Raw genomic sequence first — 19,988 nt, 5'->3', positions numbered from 1 at the left:
CAGAGGCCCGTTTTGGGGCAGTGAAATTTAAACTGTTCAAGTATTTCTGGGGAATCAATGTACCCGCTGAAGAATATTTACATACAGACGTCTACGTATACACATGCTTACATCCACTCAAACATCCTCTTCAAAATAGTAAAGATAGCTCCCTAGGACCTTAAAACGTCGAGATCTGTTGAAAACTTAATTTTCGAAAACCGGACCGACACCAATAGCTTTACTTTTTTTTTAAATTTCCAATTTTCTTGGTGGGAAGTTAAAAAAATAGTGAGATATTTGTCGTATGGGAAAATATTTTGGATAAAATATAATATAGTGTCATTTATAGTGAAAAAAAAACACATTGATTGCACTAAATAAATATATTTGAGTATGAAAATTATATATTTTTTCTAAATAATTGTTTGTTTAAAGACAATTAATACAACTGATTAAAATAAGTGAAAATGAATGTTTCGAGTCATTAGTTACAATAAAATGGCTGTTGTAATTTAAATATTAATTTTTAAATAAAATAAAAAATTAAATTTAACAAATTTATGAAAAATTAAGTATGTTTATAATGAATATAGTTTAGTTACTGCAACTAACAGTATTTTAATGTAAATCAAAAATTATTAATTAAATATTGCAACTTACATTTAATTATAAAAATAATAGATAACAGAAATGTATAAATAATATCAATTAATATTCATGTTCATTATTTAAATTGATCACATTTTCTAGTATTGATTAAAATTCAATAATATTACAAGTTATTTATCTCACCGCAGAAGATAATTAAAATTACTTATACATCATTACGTCCGAAGATTGATACATGCACATATACGCATCGCAAAGAAGTCTTTTAGCGTATTCCGGTAACTGTCGATCATCTGTAGATTCGGCAAGATACTTAGCTCCTTCTTCACTTAACCAATATGGAAAATCCGGACATGATACCATTTCCGGTATGTTAAATCCATTTTGTTCGCCTTCAATTTATGATTATCATTTATTAAATTAATTATACAGTCGAATCCCATTAACTCGGACAGTTAATCTACGGGGGAGCGAAGATTTCATAGAAATCCCGACTTATCGAATGCCACTTCTCCTTTAAAAAGTAAACTAATCGGGTGGGAGTGGTGGAAGACCGCGTAGCTCGTAGTGGGGGTCAAGATTGACGGGAAGTTCCGAGTTAATGGACTCCGCCTTTATGGACTTTGACTGTATTTACCCATGTAACAATCTTTTTCAATTCTTGAGCAAGTCTACTCTCAAGATCGATAGGCGCTAGTGTCTTTTTCTACGTATGTCTTGCTGCAGATACTCGTGACCAGATTTAAATTGAAAGCCTTACACAATAAATGCTCAAGATCTGCTCAAGGCTCAAAGCGGCCTTGAGCCTTGAGCAGATCTTGAGCAAGCTATGCGTAAGTACTTGCTGTAAGTTACTGGGGCAAGAAATGCGTCAGACACTTTATTGCATCGTGTTCAAGATACAGTGCCCCCCCCCCTCTAAGATGTCAGATTCGGGGCTCTGGTTCCAGGAAAAATATTTTACCCGATGAAAAAAGATTTTATACAATGTATAGACTATGTATAATTATATATAGACTATATATAATTATATATAGGCTATATATAATTGGATAGAAAAAATGGCCCGATCCAATTGTATACAATTTGTATAGAAATTGTATACAATTCTATACAAATTGTATACAATTCTATACAATTATATTATTGCAATTATATAGAATTGTATATAATTTGTATAAAATTGTATATAATTATATAGACTTGTATACAATTTGTATAGAATTGTATACAATTTCTATACAGTTGTATACAATTGGATCGGGCCATTTTTTGTATATAATTTTATACAATTGTATAAAATGTTTTTTCATCGGGTAGAGAGGTACCCCTTCCACTCTTAAAAGGGGTGAAATGTAAAAAATTACGCCCTTTTTTCACTAATTTTGTGTGCGTGTAACATAAAAAATATTCTCACACACAAATTTTTCACATTTATATGTGTGTGAGTATATTTTATCGGTGGATCAATTATCGCAAGGATCAATTGTCGGGGATCAATCGTCTTTGGATCAACGGTCAGGTAACCCTTAAAAGTTGGAGCTATTTAAAATAGAAGCATGCGCAGTCTCACTATCTATAAGTATATCTATGTGTATGTAAACAGCTGACTTACAGTCGACTCTGTCTAAAGGTTCCACATCGGGACAGGACCATTGCCTAAAGGTTCCCTCCCCACCATCAGCACTTCCCCAGTACTTGCGCAGTAAACATAACCTCAAAAAAACGTGCATTTAAAGTTAGCGCTCGAAAACTGAATTGTGATTCGTCACTCGAGAAAGCGGGTGGGGGAATATCCGGGAACCTTTAAGCAATGTATCCTGGAACCTATAGACAGCGGGAACCTTTAGGCAGAGAACCTTTAGACAGAGTCGACTGTATAGTGGCTCAAGCGCATGCGCAAGTAAATTCCACTGAGTGTAGTGGGGAAACTGAATTAAGGGGAAATGGTAGTAAAATGAGGGAAAATACTATCTTATGGAGGGATATCTTAGGGGGGGGGGGGGAAGCACTATATCTTTAATATTCTTGCGTACGGTACCATTAGCAAGACATGCACAAATCTTGACATAGGTTTCTTAATACAAGGTCTTGCGAAAGACTTAACGTAGAAAAAAACACTAGCAGCTAGGGGTCTTGCTCAAGATACTTACTCCAGAATCTTACTCAAACACCTGTTACTAGGGATAAAGTCAAAGGCTACAAAAATTCTTAATGGTTTCAAAAAATTAAAAATTACCTTCTCGATCAGCCATTGAATCAAAAAAACACCAAGGCGCTTCAGAGCCTGATCCACATTTTACAAAAGACACATAGTGAGATGTCTCAATACACACTACAGCTGATAATTCCAAAAATAGACGTGGTACTGGACAATGTTCTTGTAAAATTGTAAATTCAGTTGGTACGATTAATTTCTTAGATTCATGATTTGTTCGTCTTTCATGACGATGTACCTACAGTATTAACAAAAATATTTAAATTACTTCTGTATATTATGATTAGATAATCGATAATATTATAAGATCACATAATTAATAGATTGATGAATTACTTGATCCAAACAAGAAGTACAAAAAGCAATACTTTCTAACCCTAGTCCACGTTGACCATAACACTCTTTGCACTCATATTCAGCCAACTTTCCACAGACTGTACATTGTCTTGGAGCTATAAAAAATTAAATAGATTATTTTTGTATCCCCATTTTTTATATAATATTCTGATAAACTTTTATGTAACTCATGCCGAAGAATATGCCGCTAACTGGCTATAGCAGCCTCATAAAATTTTACATTATAATACAATCCTTTCTGATTGGTCGAAAATGTGATTTAATATATATTAAATCACTACTACTTTTATTAGGTGCGCAGTCACCTGATCCCAGTAATTTGATACAACGACAAGTGATCCCACCGACATCTGATCCCACCGACAACTGATCCCACTGACACCTGGTCTAACTGACAATAGATCCCACCGATCGCATGTAATACGTATTCACAAGATGCAGCGATATTCGAAAATAAAATATATTATGCCTTTTTAATTATAAAATATTGAATATATAATATTAACTATAGATTTTAAAATAAATCAATATATATTATTATTGTGTAAATATTAATTAATTTTAAAATGAATCAATATTTAATATTATTGTGAAACTACTCTCTAAATATGAATTAGTGATTTTTCACTAATTTCAAGTGAATATTCACTAATTGTCAATGCTACAAACGTACCACGCAGAATTAGTGAATATTCACTAAATGAATATGTGAATATTAGAATTCACTGATTTGATAAGTGAATATGAGAATCCACTAAATTAAAAAGTGAATATGGGAACTTCTATTTTTTTTTATTTTGAAAGTTATTTATTAAAATTTAAAAAAATAGTACCATAATTATTAATTATATTTATATCTAGTAAAATATTTAATTATTTGCTAGTTAAAGTTACTAGTGAAATTGTGAAATTCATAAATTAAGAAGTGAATAACAGTTTCAATTGTAAAAATTATGAAAATATCGCTAGTTCAGTAGTGAAAATCACTAATTTGCTAGTAAAATTTATAGTACTAAATTTATTAGTGAGAATTCACTGATTTGTTATTTAAATACACTGATTAGGAAGTGAATACTGCTCCACTAACGTAATTAATGCAATTTACACTAATTCATGTTTAAAGAGTAATTATTAATTTTTAAATAAAATTATATTCATTATTATTGTGAAAATAATTAAGTATTATTATTAATGTAAGATACAAAAATATGTGTAACATCATATTATATGAGATTGGTGGGATCAGTTGTCAGTTGTACCAGTTGTTTGTGGGATCAGTTGCCCGTGGGATCAGTTGTCTTTGGGATCAATTGTCGTGTGATCACTTGTCGGGGATCAGTTGTCTGGGATCAGTTGTCATGGAACCCTTTTATTAAATCATGAAATTTTAGTGAAATGGGTGGAGCCCATGCTAACCCTACTCCATAATTCTAGTCACTATCGAATCTATTACCTCCCTATTGTATGACGTCATTTTTAGTTTAGCTGCCTTATTAACGTGACCAAAATCTCTAGACTGCACATACGCATTTAAGTAATGCGAGCATATGTAGATCAATGCAACATCAGCTGAAGTTTGTAACCTTGCATATCTCTATTAATTGATACCCCTGATTAAAAATTCCGATCAAATCCGATTCAAACTCAATCGGAAACAAACGTTCAATCAGAATTGTTCGGAAGCATTTTAAGTAACGGATTGAAATTTTTCAATCAGAGTGAATCGAATTTAATCGAAAAATAATAAATTCCGATTATTTTCCGATAGAATTCAATTAAATACGATAGCAATAATTTAATCAAATTCAATCGAAAAGTAATAATTTTTTTTTCCGATTGACTTTCCGATTCCTGATTAGGGAAGAGTGGGGTCAGTTGAACCAAGGGGCAATTGAACCAGTAAGCTTGAAAAATCGAAAAACAATAGAAAAATGAGTCGTCCTCTTGGAATTATATTTTAATACACTAAACCTAAGTATGACCAAAATTTGGAACCAATATGATGATTTAATTTAAAAAAATTCAAGTTTGTGTTTTTAGGCATCTGAACTTTTTTTTCAGCTCTTGACAAATTGTTTAATAAGTTTTTAATTTTCAAATGTAATCTTAAAATTTTTTTTGTAATACCTTCTTTCATATATTAGTCATAAATTTCTAGCTTTACATCTAATAAAATAGTTCTTGAATATTTTTTTTTAAACTAATTCTTTCAATAAAATCATATGGGGTCAATTGAACCAGTACTCTCGGGGACGGTTGAACCACACGAGCCCCACTGTAGGCATCAGACATGCGCGCGCACCTTGACTGAGTGTGAAAAAAAGCTAAACTAACCGAGAAAAAAAATAGTTATATTGACAGAAGTTGTAAAAGTGATTGTTATAACATATAATGTTATATAAAATGATCAATATTATTAGAAGTATTGTAATTTCAGTTTTCAGCTGTAATATAAATAGTAAATTATTCATTAAAGCCATTCGTTTGTGGTTTTAATACTCTTAGTTCAATTGTCCCCGACTAGTGCTCCAATTGCCCCCGCAAAGGGGACGATTGAACCATTTGATGCAGTTGTACATTTTCGTATTTATTAAAAATTTTCATCGTTTGTTAAGTTATGTGCTTATGAGAAATGATAGTCTATATAATAAAGTATAATTTCGTAGAAAAAAAAGTTATTTTGCTGTTATTCATCTAAAAAAAAAATGTTAAAGTATTTTTGGTTCAATTGACCCCACTCTCCTCTACTTTTCAATTGGATTAATTCGAAACTTTCCGATTAAATCCAATTAGAATTTTCCAATCAGATTCAATCGGAGTTTTTAACCAGGAACCACATAACGGCGTTTTTCTCCGTGCATTAATTACATAAACTATTGTTACATCTAGTGAGATCGAGTGTTATACTCGTGTGTTGGCAAGACTCGTTTCGCTCGTGCCGCGAACCCATACTTGAGTATAATACCGATTTCACAAGACGTATAAAATACTATTATAATACTCTACAATCTTCGATGATATCCGTGACATCAAGTAAAAGGGTCGGCTGTATTTTTGAATACATTTTGAATGACTTTCCAAAACGGGGCATTTGTATTATCAAACAAGATGGAACTTCTTTCAGTCTAATATTACTTGTCAAAAAGCTTTGTTCAAGTAATTGTTGTACAGTAGGTAAATTCAGATGATCATCTTTTTCAACAAAAAGCTGATAATGGTATGCATCTTGACCAGAGCTTAATTTTAAAAAAGGTTCCGCATTCAATATCTGAGCGACTAATGAAGTGAGAAATTCTTCAGGATCCTTTTCTTCACTCGTTAATCCAGACACTGATGACAATTCTTCGAGCAATGTTCTTAATTTCATAACACGATTTGCATGAACAAATATATTTTTTCGAAGAGGATTTACTATTTCTTCTCGTAATACTCGCTGTACTTCTTCATATTGCGCACAGTCTTTTTCAGTCGGAGGTCTAATAGAAGAACAAATTTTATTAGTACAAAAACCTTTTAAAAATCTTGATCATGAAGTTACACTGAGAGAAAAAAAATCAAATTCAAGTAAACTACTGCTTCGCTTTAGTAATAAATTTCTAGAAGCATCAATTACTTAAGGCAAGCAAATATTTATTCAATTTAGTTAATACTTTTTCAAATTCATTACAATTAAAAACTTTGATAATGCAATAATTTGGTTAAATGAAAAAAAAAGGAATTGAAGAAAGATATAATTATAAAAAAATTTGTTTCCATACCAAAATAAAATTTCTCATTGGCATTGATAAAAATATAAAATATATTAATTTTTTCGAGAGCTACTTCTATACACTATTAAATATTAAAATTTTCTTATTTAGTTGTGTAAATTAATATTCAAGATGACAAGCAACGACGAGTAACTTAAGAGTATATTATAAACATGATTTCCAATAAGCCACCGTGGCTGAGCGTGATAAATCTCGCGTGATCGGTCTAGGTTCGAATCTTAGGTAGGGTAAAATTATTTATTTATAAAGAAAATGTTTGTTAAGGTACAAAACTAATCTGTACAATATTAGATAAAAAAAGGTCATTCGGCAGCCGAAATGGAAGTAGATTTCTCATTATTTGATTATTTCAAACTTTCAAATAAAAATTAATTACAAAATAAAAATTTTTTTTGACATTCTCAAAAATTCTCAAGGCTATAGAACAAAAAAAATGGTCAAAATTTTAAGTTAAATGCCAAAATTTGAATGATCAGCTAATTATTTGGTGGAAAATTGTACAGGGTTAAATTGTTATTAATTAAAATGTAGTATTTGTTAAAAATACTCATGAACATTGATCTAATAATGAACAAACACACTAAGAAATCTTGATAATTTATGATGAAAAAAACATTGCATCGAATAAAATTATGGTTATATGTGAAATAGCTACATTATGGTTACCATCACATTATTATAATAATTAATACACTTAAGTCAACAAACGGAACTATCCTTGCTGCATTAGCGCAGTAAATGGAAACTTTGTCCACGCTTTTCTCTTAAACAAATGAATATTTTTCAAAAATCAAAACGTAGACTGCTAGTTTATAGAGTAACCCGAGTAGCAATTTGGTAAAGGCCTTGTGCCAGCATGGATCAAGGTACTTTAGAAAGATACTTTAGAAAGATTTTAGGTCAAGAATTGGTCCAGATTCTTGACCAAGATTATTGGTCAAGACTTGAGCCAGACTGTGGTCAGAATTTGTCAAGAATTCGACCAGAAATCTGGGGCCATCTATTGCTAAACTTTGGGACTATCCTATGAAGTAGAGGTTCTCATTCTACATACATTAGTTTCATTTACAATACTGTAGTCGAGAAGTGAGTTCTCTGTAGAAAATGAATCTGGTTTTTTTAAAAATACGAGTGACAGCTTATTGAATTCGTCATTAAATTTGACAAAATTTTTTTTTTTTTTACAAATAAAAATAGCAATTTTTATAAGTGCTAGAAAATTCTAGAAATCAATTTTTTTTAGGTATTACTGCAAACTCAATGCGTAATTGTAAAAAAAATAACATTTTTAAACTTGTTGACTAGACTATAAATGAGAACCACTGCAACACTATACTTTTCACATTCAAGTGGAAAGGAGGGAAATAGGTGCGCGCTCGTCGTCTTTTGCGTTTCTCGCGCAAGTCTATGTCAAGACTCTGGGCCAAGAATCTGGTCAAATTCCGGTCATAGATTGGCCCAAGTCTGTCGCTAGTCTGGATAAAGAATCTTGATCAAGTGTCTTGGTCGAGAATTGTCCAATTCTTTACAAATTGCTTCTCCAAGTATCTTGCCCAATTCCATTGCTACTAGGGAAAGCATCAAGCCTGGTTCTTAGTTTTGCGTTTAGAGGGTTAGTTTGAGAGAAAAGCTCGGACAAAAATTACTATAGACCCTCCTTAAATTAAGAAGTTTTTCTTGAAAATATAAATTTTTTTCTCTCAGTGTGAGATTAATTACCTGAAGAGTAAATTATCAAAGACACTTGTAAAAGCAAACATACTAAACAATGTTGCGTCTAAATAACATGAATTGTGATGACCTTGAATACCACGATATTTACCACAAATATTTTCAAGACCTTCCTCAACACATATCGGTCTTACAATACCTTTGATCAATAAATTTTCCGTTTTACTTAAATTGTCATCATTTACTCTCAATAATGAATCGTCTGTCTTTTAATGAAAAGAAAATAATTAAAAAATTGTCACCATAAACACCAATAGTACTCTCTAAATAAATATGAATAAGTGAATATTCACTTATTTTCACTAATTCGTGTTTAGAACAATTTTAATTACAAACAATTTATACTTACAGGTGTTATGTTAGACTGTTGGCAAGATTTAGTATCTGTACATATTGATCTATTTAATTTACGATTCAAATGTTTAACGTCGCTGTAAGCTTCATCTGTACCTTGTAAATGAGGGTCATCTTTCTGAAACCAACGCAAATTTAACGTACAATGAACATGGAGATGACAGTATTTATTTTTTATTTTAGTCGTAAAGGATTCGCCCTGCATTGTGACAGGGTTCAAAAATCATGTGAATATATTGAATCTAATGAAGTAACTTACAAATTCAATAGCTGCCATAATTTTACTAGTATTAGCCCCCGGTGAATTATCAATCCAACGAATGACACCATGTCGTAGTTCAGAGCCCACAAGAACTTCAACTTCTGTTCCTAAATCAAGTGATTTTCCATTGTCCTTTCGAATCATTTTATTGTTGTCATATTTTTCGAATAAATCATCTAAAATTATCAATTTATTATTGTTTTGATTATAAATGTCTTTAATGATAATCATAATAACAATTTTAATGATATGTGTTATATTCTATCATCAGTGAATAAATATTATAGTTATAGTGTATATTGGACTGGGGCAAAAAAATGAACTATTTTTTTTTTTTTAACGATAATGTGAAAATATTATTTGGGATGACAAAAAAAAATTATTGTGAAAATTTAAGCCCTTAATATTGATATTAAGAGGTGTATCATTGCAATTTTTTATTTTTTTAGAATGAGCGGGTCTTTGTCTCATAACTCTCAAACAATCGAGATAAACGAAATAGACTTGGATACATTTTTTGTAGGAAATTAAATGTTCTACAAAAAAGGTCTGATTAAAATTTTTTGTCAGATGAACCGTTTCCTTATAATCATGCCTTGAACATTGGTATGATTTTACAATTTTATTGTTCAACTTTAAAATTTTGTAATTAATGTGCGATTAGAATATGGAATCGATTACCTTCATACTGCACTTCACAACCGTCTTTTCCTACTTTCCGTAAAGCATGTTTTGAGTTCTTGTTGAGCGAAGAGAATGCGTGATTTGGTCAAAATCTCTAATGAAATTTTTTATTTGATGATGGAGTGATATATTGATGTATGTATTATGTATCATATGTATAATGTATTACTAATATCTGTATTACACTACTTTTATTAATTAACATTCATTGTAATGTAAATTGTTAAGAGACTTTTTTTATAGACCATTTAATTTCCTTTGAGAATATTTATTGGTTTTTTTTTTCAGAATCTGATTTTTACATTAATTACGAAATTTCAAAGTTGAACAATAAAATTGTAAAATCATACCTATGTTCAAGGCATGATTATAAGGAAACGGTTCATCTGACAAAAAATTTCAATCAGACCTTTTTTGTAGAACATTTAATTTCCTACAAAAAATGCATTCAAATCTATTTCGTTTATCTCGATTGTTTAAGAGTTATGAGACAAAAACCCGCTCGTTCTAAAGAAATCAAAAATTGCAATGATACTCCCGTGTAAAAAAAATTGTTAAATAAAGGTCAAAAAAGTGTTGACTATTCTAAACTTCAAAACGTGACACAACTACGAACTTTTTTTGAGCGCTTTTTAAACTTTTAAAAATTCAAGAGAAGTATCAATAAATATTATCCTCACATTATTAACATATGCTGAAACGAAAAACGTTCAGAAATAGTTCAAAATCAGTTTTTTCTGAACGTATTTTGCACTGAAAAATGTTAATTCGTAGTATCATGTCAAATGTTTTTTTCTGTGTGTTTTCAGAAGTTTGAAAATTGTTTAAAATAAGTTCGTCATTGTGTCAAGTTTTGAAGTTTAGAATAGTCAACACTTTTTTGACCTTTTTTCAACAATTTTTTTTTACACGGGCACTTAATATCAATATTAAGCGCTCAAATTTTCACAATAATTTTTTTTTGTCGTCAATTTTCACAATCATTTTCTTTAATCAGGGATACAACGTATTTTGTATGGGACCGAAAAAAGAAATCGATTTTATTCGACACAGTCTAATGTGCCTGTTATTTTTTACCATTAAAAATAATAATAATAAATAAATAACAACAAACAATATTTTTACTACCCATACCCACACACAAATAAATATATGTATATATATATATGAATAGATATACAGAAAAACAACAGATTTGGCTTACGATTGAATGAATTTATGGTGTTTTGAGGTGATATAAAATTATCTTGCACATTAGAATCCACATCACTACTCCATTTATGTTGAAGTACAAACAACGGAATATTTTGTAATGTTGTCATTTTATAATTATTCAAAAAATTTAATAAAATAGATATCCCGGAGATGTAATTAAACTGTTTGAAACATGCAAACTGCCGTCGCGGCTATTTTCAGACTCGTGGATAAAATTAGCTTTTTCAACGACTAGGCAAAGCGGAAGTTAAGTAACGCAGTAGTATTTATAAGCTGACAATATCAATTTAAAATAATTTGTTAATTACCTATCGGAATAAGGTTGTAATTAATACTTTTGCTTAAATTAATTCCATCATGATTAGATAATACTTTTGATTTTGCTGATTGATGAATAACTTTCGGTACCAATGAGTCATTTAAACGAGAGCTGTCTGATTCTCTATTAGTATCATTATTATTACTACTATCATTATTATTATTTTTATCTTCAAAATGTATCAATCGTTTTTTAGTGACAGCATTCAAGTCATGTTGAGTGTATTTGCCATTAACTGCATGATTATTAGTAGTACTATTTACAAATCCATCTAATTGTTTCGACCAGGATGCTTCTATTTCTTTCTGTGATAATTTTGCTGTAAAATCCCAATAACAGAAATTTCTTAGTACAAAAAAAAAGATTTCTTGGTGCAAAAAATTTTTACTTGAGAAATTGTTTGCATTATGAATTGAAAACAAAAATTTTCATAGGGCTAGAATATTTTTGTCTTCATTTCATAATGAAAAATTTTTCTTACGCCAAAAAATTGTTTTTTTCGGCGTAGACTTTCTTTGTTATAAAACAAAAATTTTTTATGTTATACCATTAGCGCTAAAAGGTGGAAAGTTGACCTCGTCAGATTTCATTGGTTGAATATTAATGAGTGTAGCAAAGGTATTACTATTATTGGATGACCCTGCAAAGTGTTTTTTTGCTACAAGTGATGTTCGAATACTGTCAGTTTTATCCTTAATGAAAATAATAAATTTTTAAGAAACTTATTAAATACTGGAATATTCATTTTCATGGTAACTGCATCGGAACTTAAACTTTCAGTGTCTCTACAGCCAGTCGAAACAAGCTAATTTCAAGTCGATGCTGCAAACAACTACTAGCCAATCACTACATGACTGTCCAAATATCACTACTAAATTTATAAAATATGCAGAAAAAAAGGATTTCTTGCCGCAAAAAATTTTAATTTGCACCAAAAAATTTTTCGCATTCCCGATGAAAAAAGATTTTATACAATTGTATAAAATTATATACAAAAAATGGCCCGATCCAATTGTATACAACTGTATAGAAATTGTATACAATTCTATACAAATTGTATACAAGTCTATATAATTATATACAATTTTATACAAATTATATACAATTCTATATAATTATATACAATTCTATATAATTGCAATATATAGAATTGTATATAATTATATAGAATTGTATACAATTTGTATAGAATTGTATACAATTTCTATATAGACTTGTATACAATTGGATCGGGCCATTTTTTCTATCCAATTATATATAGTCTATATTAGGCTGATCCAAGAAATAACAAATTTTTTTTTTTTCTTCCAAACAGGTTCAAAAGTTTCATTTAGATAAAAAAAGACGCCTGTGAAAATTAGAGCTCTTAATATTAACATTAAGAGGTTCCTCATCGCACTTTTTTATTTCCCATAAGAATAACATGGGAAAAATTTTTTTTACGTCTTCTGATTTTTATAAGTAGCTAACGATGCGTCATAGGAATAAATGGCAGGCATTATTTTGTAGGGAATCGAATGCTCTACAAAAAAAGATTCTTATCATTTTTTGAGGAACCTATTTGTTCAAAAGTTATTTGAGGTTGAAGTCGAATTCATATTAAATTTTGAGATTTTCTACTTTTCCGGCGAAACTATCAGACTTATTACAAAATATCATCAGACCTTTTTTGTAGACAATTTTATTCCCTAAAAGTTATTTTTAATAAAGTTTTTTCGAATTCCGCATTGTTTTCTAGTTATTTTCATTTTAATGTCATGCTCATAAAAAAATAGTCTTCTGATCGATTTTAAGAGCTTGACATTAAAATAAAAATAACTAGAAAACAATGAGGAATTCGAAAAAACTTTATTAAAAATAACTTTTAGGGAATAAAATTGTCTACAAAAAAGGTCTGATGATATTTTGTAATAAGTCTGATAGTTTCGCCAGAAAAGTAGGAAATCTCAATATTTAATATGAATTCGACTTCAACCTCAAATAACTTTTGAACAAATAGATTCCTCAAAAAATGGTAAGAATCTTTTTTTGTAGAGCATTCAATTCCCTACAAAATAATGCCTGTCATTTATTCCTATGACGCATCGTTAGCTACTTATAAAAATCAGAAGACGTAAAAAAAATTTTTCCCATGTTATTCTTATGGGAAATAGAAAAGTGCGATGAGGAACCTCTTAATGTTAATATTAAGAGCTCTAATTTTCACAGGCGTCTTTTTTTATCTAAATGAAACTTTTGAACCTGTTTGGAAGAAAAAAAAAAAGTTTGTTATTTTTTGGATCACCCTAGTCCATATATAATTGGTATATAATTCTATACAATTGCATGAAATCTTTTTTCATCGGGTTATGAATTATATACAAAAATTGTCTTGGAGCGAGAAAAGATTTTTTTGGTCAATATATAATTTCTTGCACCAAGCAATTTTTTCTAGTTCTAAATAAATTTTTGTTTTCAATTCACAATGCAAAAAATTTCTTGGGGTAAGTAAAAATTTTCTTTAGGCGAGTAAAGATTTTTTGTGTCAATGAATCCTTTTTTTTCTATGCACACTTTTTTGGCTTTTAGAAGCTTCCTAAAACCAAAATGGAGCATAAAAATCTGTCATTTTGGAATAAGTAACGCGATATAAATAATATAGCTATAAATTCAGTGACATTCGGTCATATTTAGTGTCAGAATAATTAAAGTATTAATTTATTTAAAGAAAATAAATACGATCGTCTCTTTTCTCGCGTAATTTAAATGTAATTCGAATGATATAGATAAATCTATTTATCTCAATACTTGGCAATTAAAAAGAGTTTAAATTATGAAAAGGCACAAATCCAAGTCAAGACCTATCTAATGATACCAGTTTCAATAACATTAACTAATTCTATCATATAGATATGGCGGGAACAAAATTTTCCTTATTCTCCTAATAATATAGATAAGTGATAGTATTTTACACACCTAGGGAAGTAAAGTAAGAAATGTCTCAGATCACATGTAATTGTTGGCCGAGGCGAAGCCGAGGTCAACAAACATGTGATCTGAGGCTTTCTTATTTACTTCCCGAGGAGTGTATACTATTTTTCTCCTCGACGGAGGCGGAAAGCGGCAACTTCGTTTTGCACAGCGGGACGAAAGTTGACGCTTTCCGCCCGGAGGTGAGAAAAAATATTTTTGTCTTATTTATTGTCCAATATGTGACCGTAAATCACAGATTTCTCATTCTCTAAAAGTTCTGCGCATCATCGACTTGAAATTAACTTTTTTCTTACTGGCTGCTGACACTGAAACTTTAAGTTCCAATGCACGTAATCATGAAAAATAAAGTGTGTGACTTAGGATGAAACACAATTTCGGACTGCCGGTGATGTCAGCCCTTACCTAGACAGTTCGGGCAGCCAATTTCACCCTGGAAAGAAATCTTGTTTAGGGTGGCCAAGAAGAACTGATTCAAAATTCCCTGATATTTTCCAGATTTCCACGAAAGTTTTTTTACATTTATCCCTGATTCAAAAATTTTATTCATATCTTTAAGATATTTAAAGTTTTTATTATATTTTCATTGTCAATAATTAAATCTGGTGATTAAATCATACGAGAAACCAAAAAAAAAGTCAATAAAATAAATTAATACTGCCTACTTTTGGTTATTCGATGTTAAAAATATGTAAGTTAAAATATTTAATCAAATTTTATGATTAAAATAAATTCAAAATATACCATAGTCACCAAAATTAAGGAATATTAAAAAAATTACAAATTTTTAAGTGATTTTCCACAGGCTGTAACTCGAAGGAAAATGGTCGTACAACTAAAGCAAAGAAGGCAAATTGTAGCTTCAAGTGTCTAGTTTTCTGACCTAATCTTGAAATTTTCTTAGCATGCACAGTTCCGGAGTAATCAAAAGTCAATGATAATTATCGAAAAAAAATTTGAAATTTAATTTATAAAAGCCCGTAGGCCCTTTTTTAAACGAGCAAAAATTTTGAAATTTTTTTTTTCGATAGTTTTATAAGGATTACTCTGGATCTGTGCATAATAAAACAATTTCAAGACCAGATCAGGAAACTACACAGAAAAAAAGGATTTCTTAGTGCAAGAAATTTTTATTGGTCTCAGAAAAATTTTTACTTGCCTCAAGAAATTTTTTGAATTATAAATTGAAAACTTAAAATTTCTTGGAGCGAGAATGAATATTTTTAGAACAAGAAAAAATTTTTTGAACCGAGAAATTTTTTCTTATATTAAGAAAATTTTTGTTTTCAATTTATAACACAAAAAATTCCTTGCGCCAATTGTTACGTTTTGAATAATTCCCAATATTAATTTTTAATTATTTAATAATTATTTGTATTGTCTATAAACAATGGTCACTGATCCTGGTCACAGCACCACTGTTACGTTTTGAGAATTACCCCAAACTAATTAAAAATAAAAATAATTTTTAATTGTTTAATTTTATTCAGGTTTGGCCTCATTGGAGTATCGATAGACCCCCGGTGGGCCCTGGTCGTCGATTATTTTATTGTAATTATTTATTTATTTAATTCTCGTGATTTAAAATATATTGATGGGGTATGATGGGTCATAGTGTAGGTGAAAATATTGGGGTGCCAATTGGCGACCCACAATAAGGTTGAATAAATTTAGGATAAAATGTAATTTATTAATTATATGGAGAACAGAAGTTCGAGCTCTTTATGAGCTCTCTCGAAGGACTGACTATTTTGTCATTATAAAAATATAATAAAGCCAACAGAGTTGACAAAATGTCGACGCTGTATCTCATGTTCTCTGTGCGAGAATCGTCGTGGCCCGAGTATCATGCATCGTCATCTGTTTTGACTACCCGCGAGCCACGGCGACTCTTTTATCGTAACCGATTTCCGTTACATTGCAAAAAATTAATTTATTAAAAATAATTTATTTAATTTAATCAATAAAATATTACGGGAACGTAACACAAGAAATTATTTTTTTCTGTGTAGACACTTGAAGCTACAATTTGCCTTTTTGTTGGACGCGACCATTTTCCATCGAGTTACATCCTGTGAAAATTGACTTATAAATTTTGAATTTTCTTAATACCCCTAAATTTTTATGACTCGTGTTTTATTAAAAATTAAAAAATTTTTGACTATCGCAATTAAATTCCCAGATACTTTTTGAAATTCCCTGACATTTCCCGGTTGCATAAAATTCCCTGATAATTTCCGGCTTGTGGCCACCCTATTGTTTCATCCCTTGTCACTCAATATCCCTGATTAAACAACTGAATTCGATCGAATCAAACAGAATTGAATTTTTAATTCTATATAATTCAGATAAATTCTGTCTAATTCGACAAGAAAACCAGAATTTATCCAAATTGAAACGAATTTAAATAATTCTATTTGGTTCAATTCGAAAATAATTCTCAAATTTTTTGTTCTGACTCCGAAATAAACTGAATAAAAACAGGTTCCAAATTTTTCAATCGGTTTTATTCTTTTTAATTCGAAAATAATCCTTGAATTCTTTTAAATTCTGTCATACCGAATTTAACAAAATTTAAATTTTCAATTGTTGAATTCCGTTTTGCACACGGAAAAAAATAAATAGTAAATGCAACATGATGCAGTCTTGGTAAATAAACATGATGAAATCATGTTGCATCCACATGATTTGTCATGTTTCGGCTGGATGACAATCATGTTGCGGTAGCATGAGAAAAATCATGTGGCAGCAACATGATTTTCATGTAGCCTTAATAGCATAAAATTAAGCTGCAACAACTAAATATTTATGCTTCAGAAAAATTATTTGTTATCCAGCAACTAGATTTTTTCGGATTTATAATATTGCAGATGAAAATTAGAGTAAATTATCAAATTAAATCATTTGTAAATGATATTTTTGCTTAAGGAGTTAGGGGTAGTCAGGATTTTCAAAAAATCGATATTTTGCTTGATAACACCGGCACACAAAAAAAAATAAGTTCTCTGTACTTTTGACGGGACCGATTTATTCCCATGTATTTGACCCGCTGAATCCGAATCCGAGGTCCGTTTAACCCGTACACCCTCAGATTTTTAGAAAACTTTAAAAAACCTCAAAAATACACAAAAATCGACCGTTTTTTAAATTTATAAATTTTTTTAACCCTAACTAAGCATGATTTTTATGTATTTCGGTCCTCCACATACTAACCTGAAGTTTATTTAAAACATTAGCCATTTAAAGTTTGAGTAAATTCCAAAAAACCCCAAAAAATTGCAAAAAAATTCTTAGTGTTGTGATGAAAAAAATTTTTTGAAGCATATTAAAATTTTTTTATGTTTTAGGCCAAAATATTTTTTATATATATATCACAGATCGAACAATATGATTTCTTTTATTTATTTCGATTTAAAAAATGATTTTTGTTATACCAAATTTTATTTTTTTCGATTTTTTGGGAATTTTTGCCATTTATTTAAAATTTTAGAGATGTCTGAGCCATGGATGTTCGAGAATTATATGTGACAGATAAACATACATGAAAATAATTATTTATTTAGCCCTATAAAATTTTTTTCATCACAATACTAAGAATTTTTTTGCTTTTTTGAAATTTTTTGGGGTTTTTTCGAATTTACTCAGACTTTAAATGGCTACTGTTTTAAATAAACTTCAGGTTAGTATGTGGAGGACCGAAATACATAAAAATCATGCTTAGTTAGGGTTAAAAAAATTTATAAATTAAAAAAACGGTCGATTTTTGTGTATTTTTGAGGTTTTTTAAAGTTTTCTATAAATCTGAGGGTGTACGGGTTAAACGGACTTCGGATTCGGATTCAGCGGGTCAAAATACATGGGAATAAATCGGTCCCGTCAAAAGTACAGAGAACTTATTTTTTTTTGTGTGCGGTGTTATCAAGCAAAATATCGATTTTTTGAAAATCCTGACTACCCCTAACTCCTTAAGCAAAAATATCATTTACAAATGATTTAATTTGATAATTTACTCTAATTTTCATCTGCAATATTATAAATCCGAAAAAATCTAGTTGCTGGATAACAAATAATTTTTCTGAAGCATAAATATTTAGTTGTTGCAGCTTAATTTTATGCTATTAAGGCTACATGAAAATCATGTTGCTGCCACATGATTTTTCTCATGCTACCGCAACATGATTATCATCTAGCCGAAACATGACAAATCATGTGGATGCAACATGATTTCATCATGTTTATTTACCAAGACTGCATCATGTTGCATTTACTATTTATTTTTTTCCGTGCAGAATTCGACAGAATTGAAATTTTTAATTCGGTCGAATTCAGTTGTTTGATCAGAGATAATATTTAATTTAATAAAATATTAATTAATATTATACCAATAACTCGAGGCCGAAATAAAATCCTGGTCCCAACTCTTCCACTGGTCCGATAAATTTAATGACAGCTTTATATCTTTTTGCCGAGTTAGGTTCTGGATAGTACCAGACTTTATGATTTATTTTTAAATTATCAACATCCTCACAAAATTTAGTATTCTGAGCCAAGCGAACTCTTTCTTGTGGAATTGATACAGCTGCCAAAAAATACCATACTTTCTCTGTTACAGGTACAAAATCAATTCTATGACATTTCCATTCAGTTTTATGCCAAACTTCATAATTGCTTGTATCTTTAACGCTAATTCTCATCCCACCATCTGATTTTATTTCCTTGGCCTCAACGAGCATACCAACTCGTAATGGACTGACACTCTGATCACATTCACCAGATACTCTGCTTACAATTGTATCTCTAATTGATACATAATGACATGGTAGAGTTGATAAATTCATATTGTCATACATACTCCATTTATCCATCATTTCATTGATCTTTACCGCCTGTTAAATCACTAACTTTTATTTATTACTGACAAGTTGCTGAGAAAAAATACTTATTGTTGGAAAGACAATTTTGTTTTTGTTTTTAATATTTACTAATAGTTTATAATTATAATAATTAATTGCATTGTAATGACAGTAATAAACTAAGCCAATAAATAAATTCTGTTAAAAAGCGTAGAAAATTAAAAATTTCACACCTCGAATGTTAAATATTTAATAACAATATAAAATAATATTTGAAATTTGTAACAATGATTTTTTTTTTCAATCTTAATTTAATTTAATCGAAGTAAACACATCTGTCAAATGGAGAATGTCAAATCTCTGTCAATAAATTTTATTTTTTAAATTTCTTCTCTATCGACTTCGAGTTACCATACCCCAGACATGATGACTGCAAATAGTTGTCAACTTTACGGAAATTTAAATCTGCAGCCGTAAATGGATGACAAGTTGCCAGTAAAGTTGAAAAGTTGGATTTGCAATGAATTTTCTGCCAATTTGCGCTGTAGCACTCATATTGTAGTCATATTTAATATGAAAAGTTGACGTGCATTTGCCGTCAATTTTCTGCTAATTTGCGCTGTAGCACTCATATTGTAGTCATATTTAATATGAAAAGTTGACG

At 29.9% G+C, this 19,988-nt stretch overlaps 1 protein-coding gene across 1 annotated transcript; it reads right to left on the bottom strand.

Annotated features, from left to right (window-relative positions):
- Positions 1–629: 629 nt before the first annotated feature.
- Positions 630–19,686, bottom strand: LOC130670172 (ubiquitin carboxyl-terminal hydrolase CYLD). Its single transcript, XM_057473413.1, has 11 exons — positions 19,558–19,686; positions 18,854–19,357; positions 12,049–12,193; positions 11,491–11,820; positions 9,281–9,459; positions 9,017–9,139; positions 8,656–8,873; positions 6,173–6,642; positions 3,146–3,261; positions 2,831–3,047; positions 630–983 (listed from the first exon to the last, which is right to left on the bottom strand). The coding sequence occupies exons 2-11, from the start codon at positions 19,337–19,339 to the stop codon at positions 793–795; spliced, it is 2,475 nt and encodes an 824-aa protein (XP_057329396.1). The 5' UTR covers positions 19,340–19,357; positions 19,558–19,686; the 3' UTR covers positions 630–792.
- Positions 19,687–19,988: the final 302 nt, after the last annotated feature.

Source organism: Microplitis mediator, chromosome 6 (genome assembly GCF_029852145.1).
Source record: "Microplitis mediator isolate UGA2020A chromosome 6, iyMicMedi2.1, whole genome shotgun sequence".
NCBI lineage: Eukaryota > Metazoa > Arthropoda > Insecta > Hymenoptera > Braconidae > Microplitis > Microplitis mediator.
Note: the sequence above shows the minus strand (reverse complement) of the source record. Positions and strands in the feature narration are given on the sequence as shown.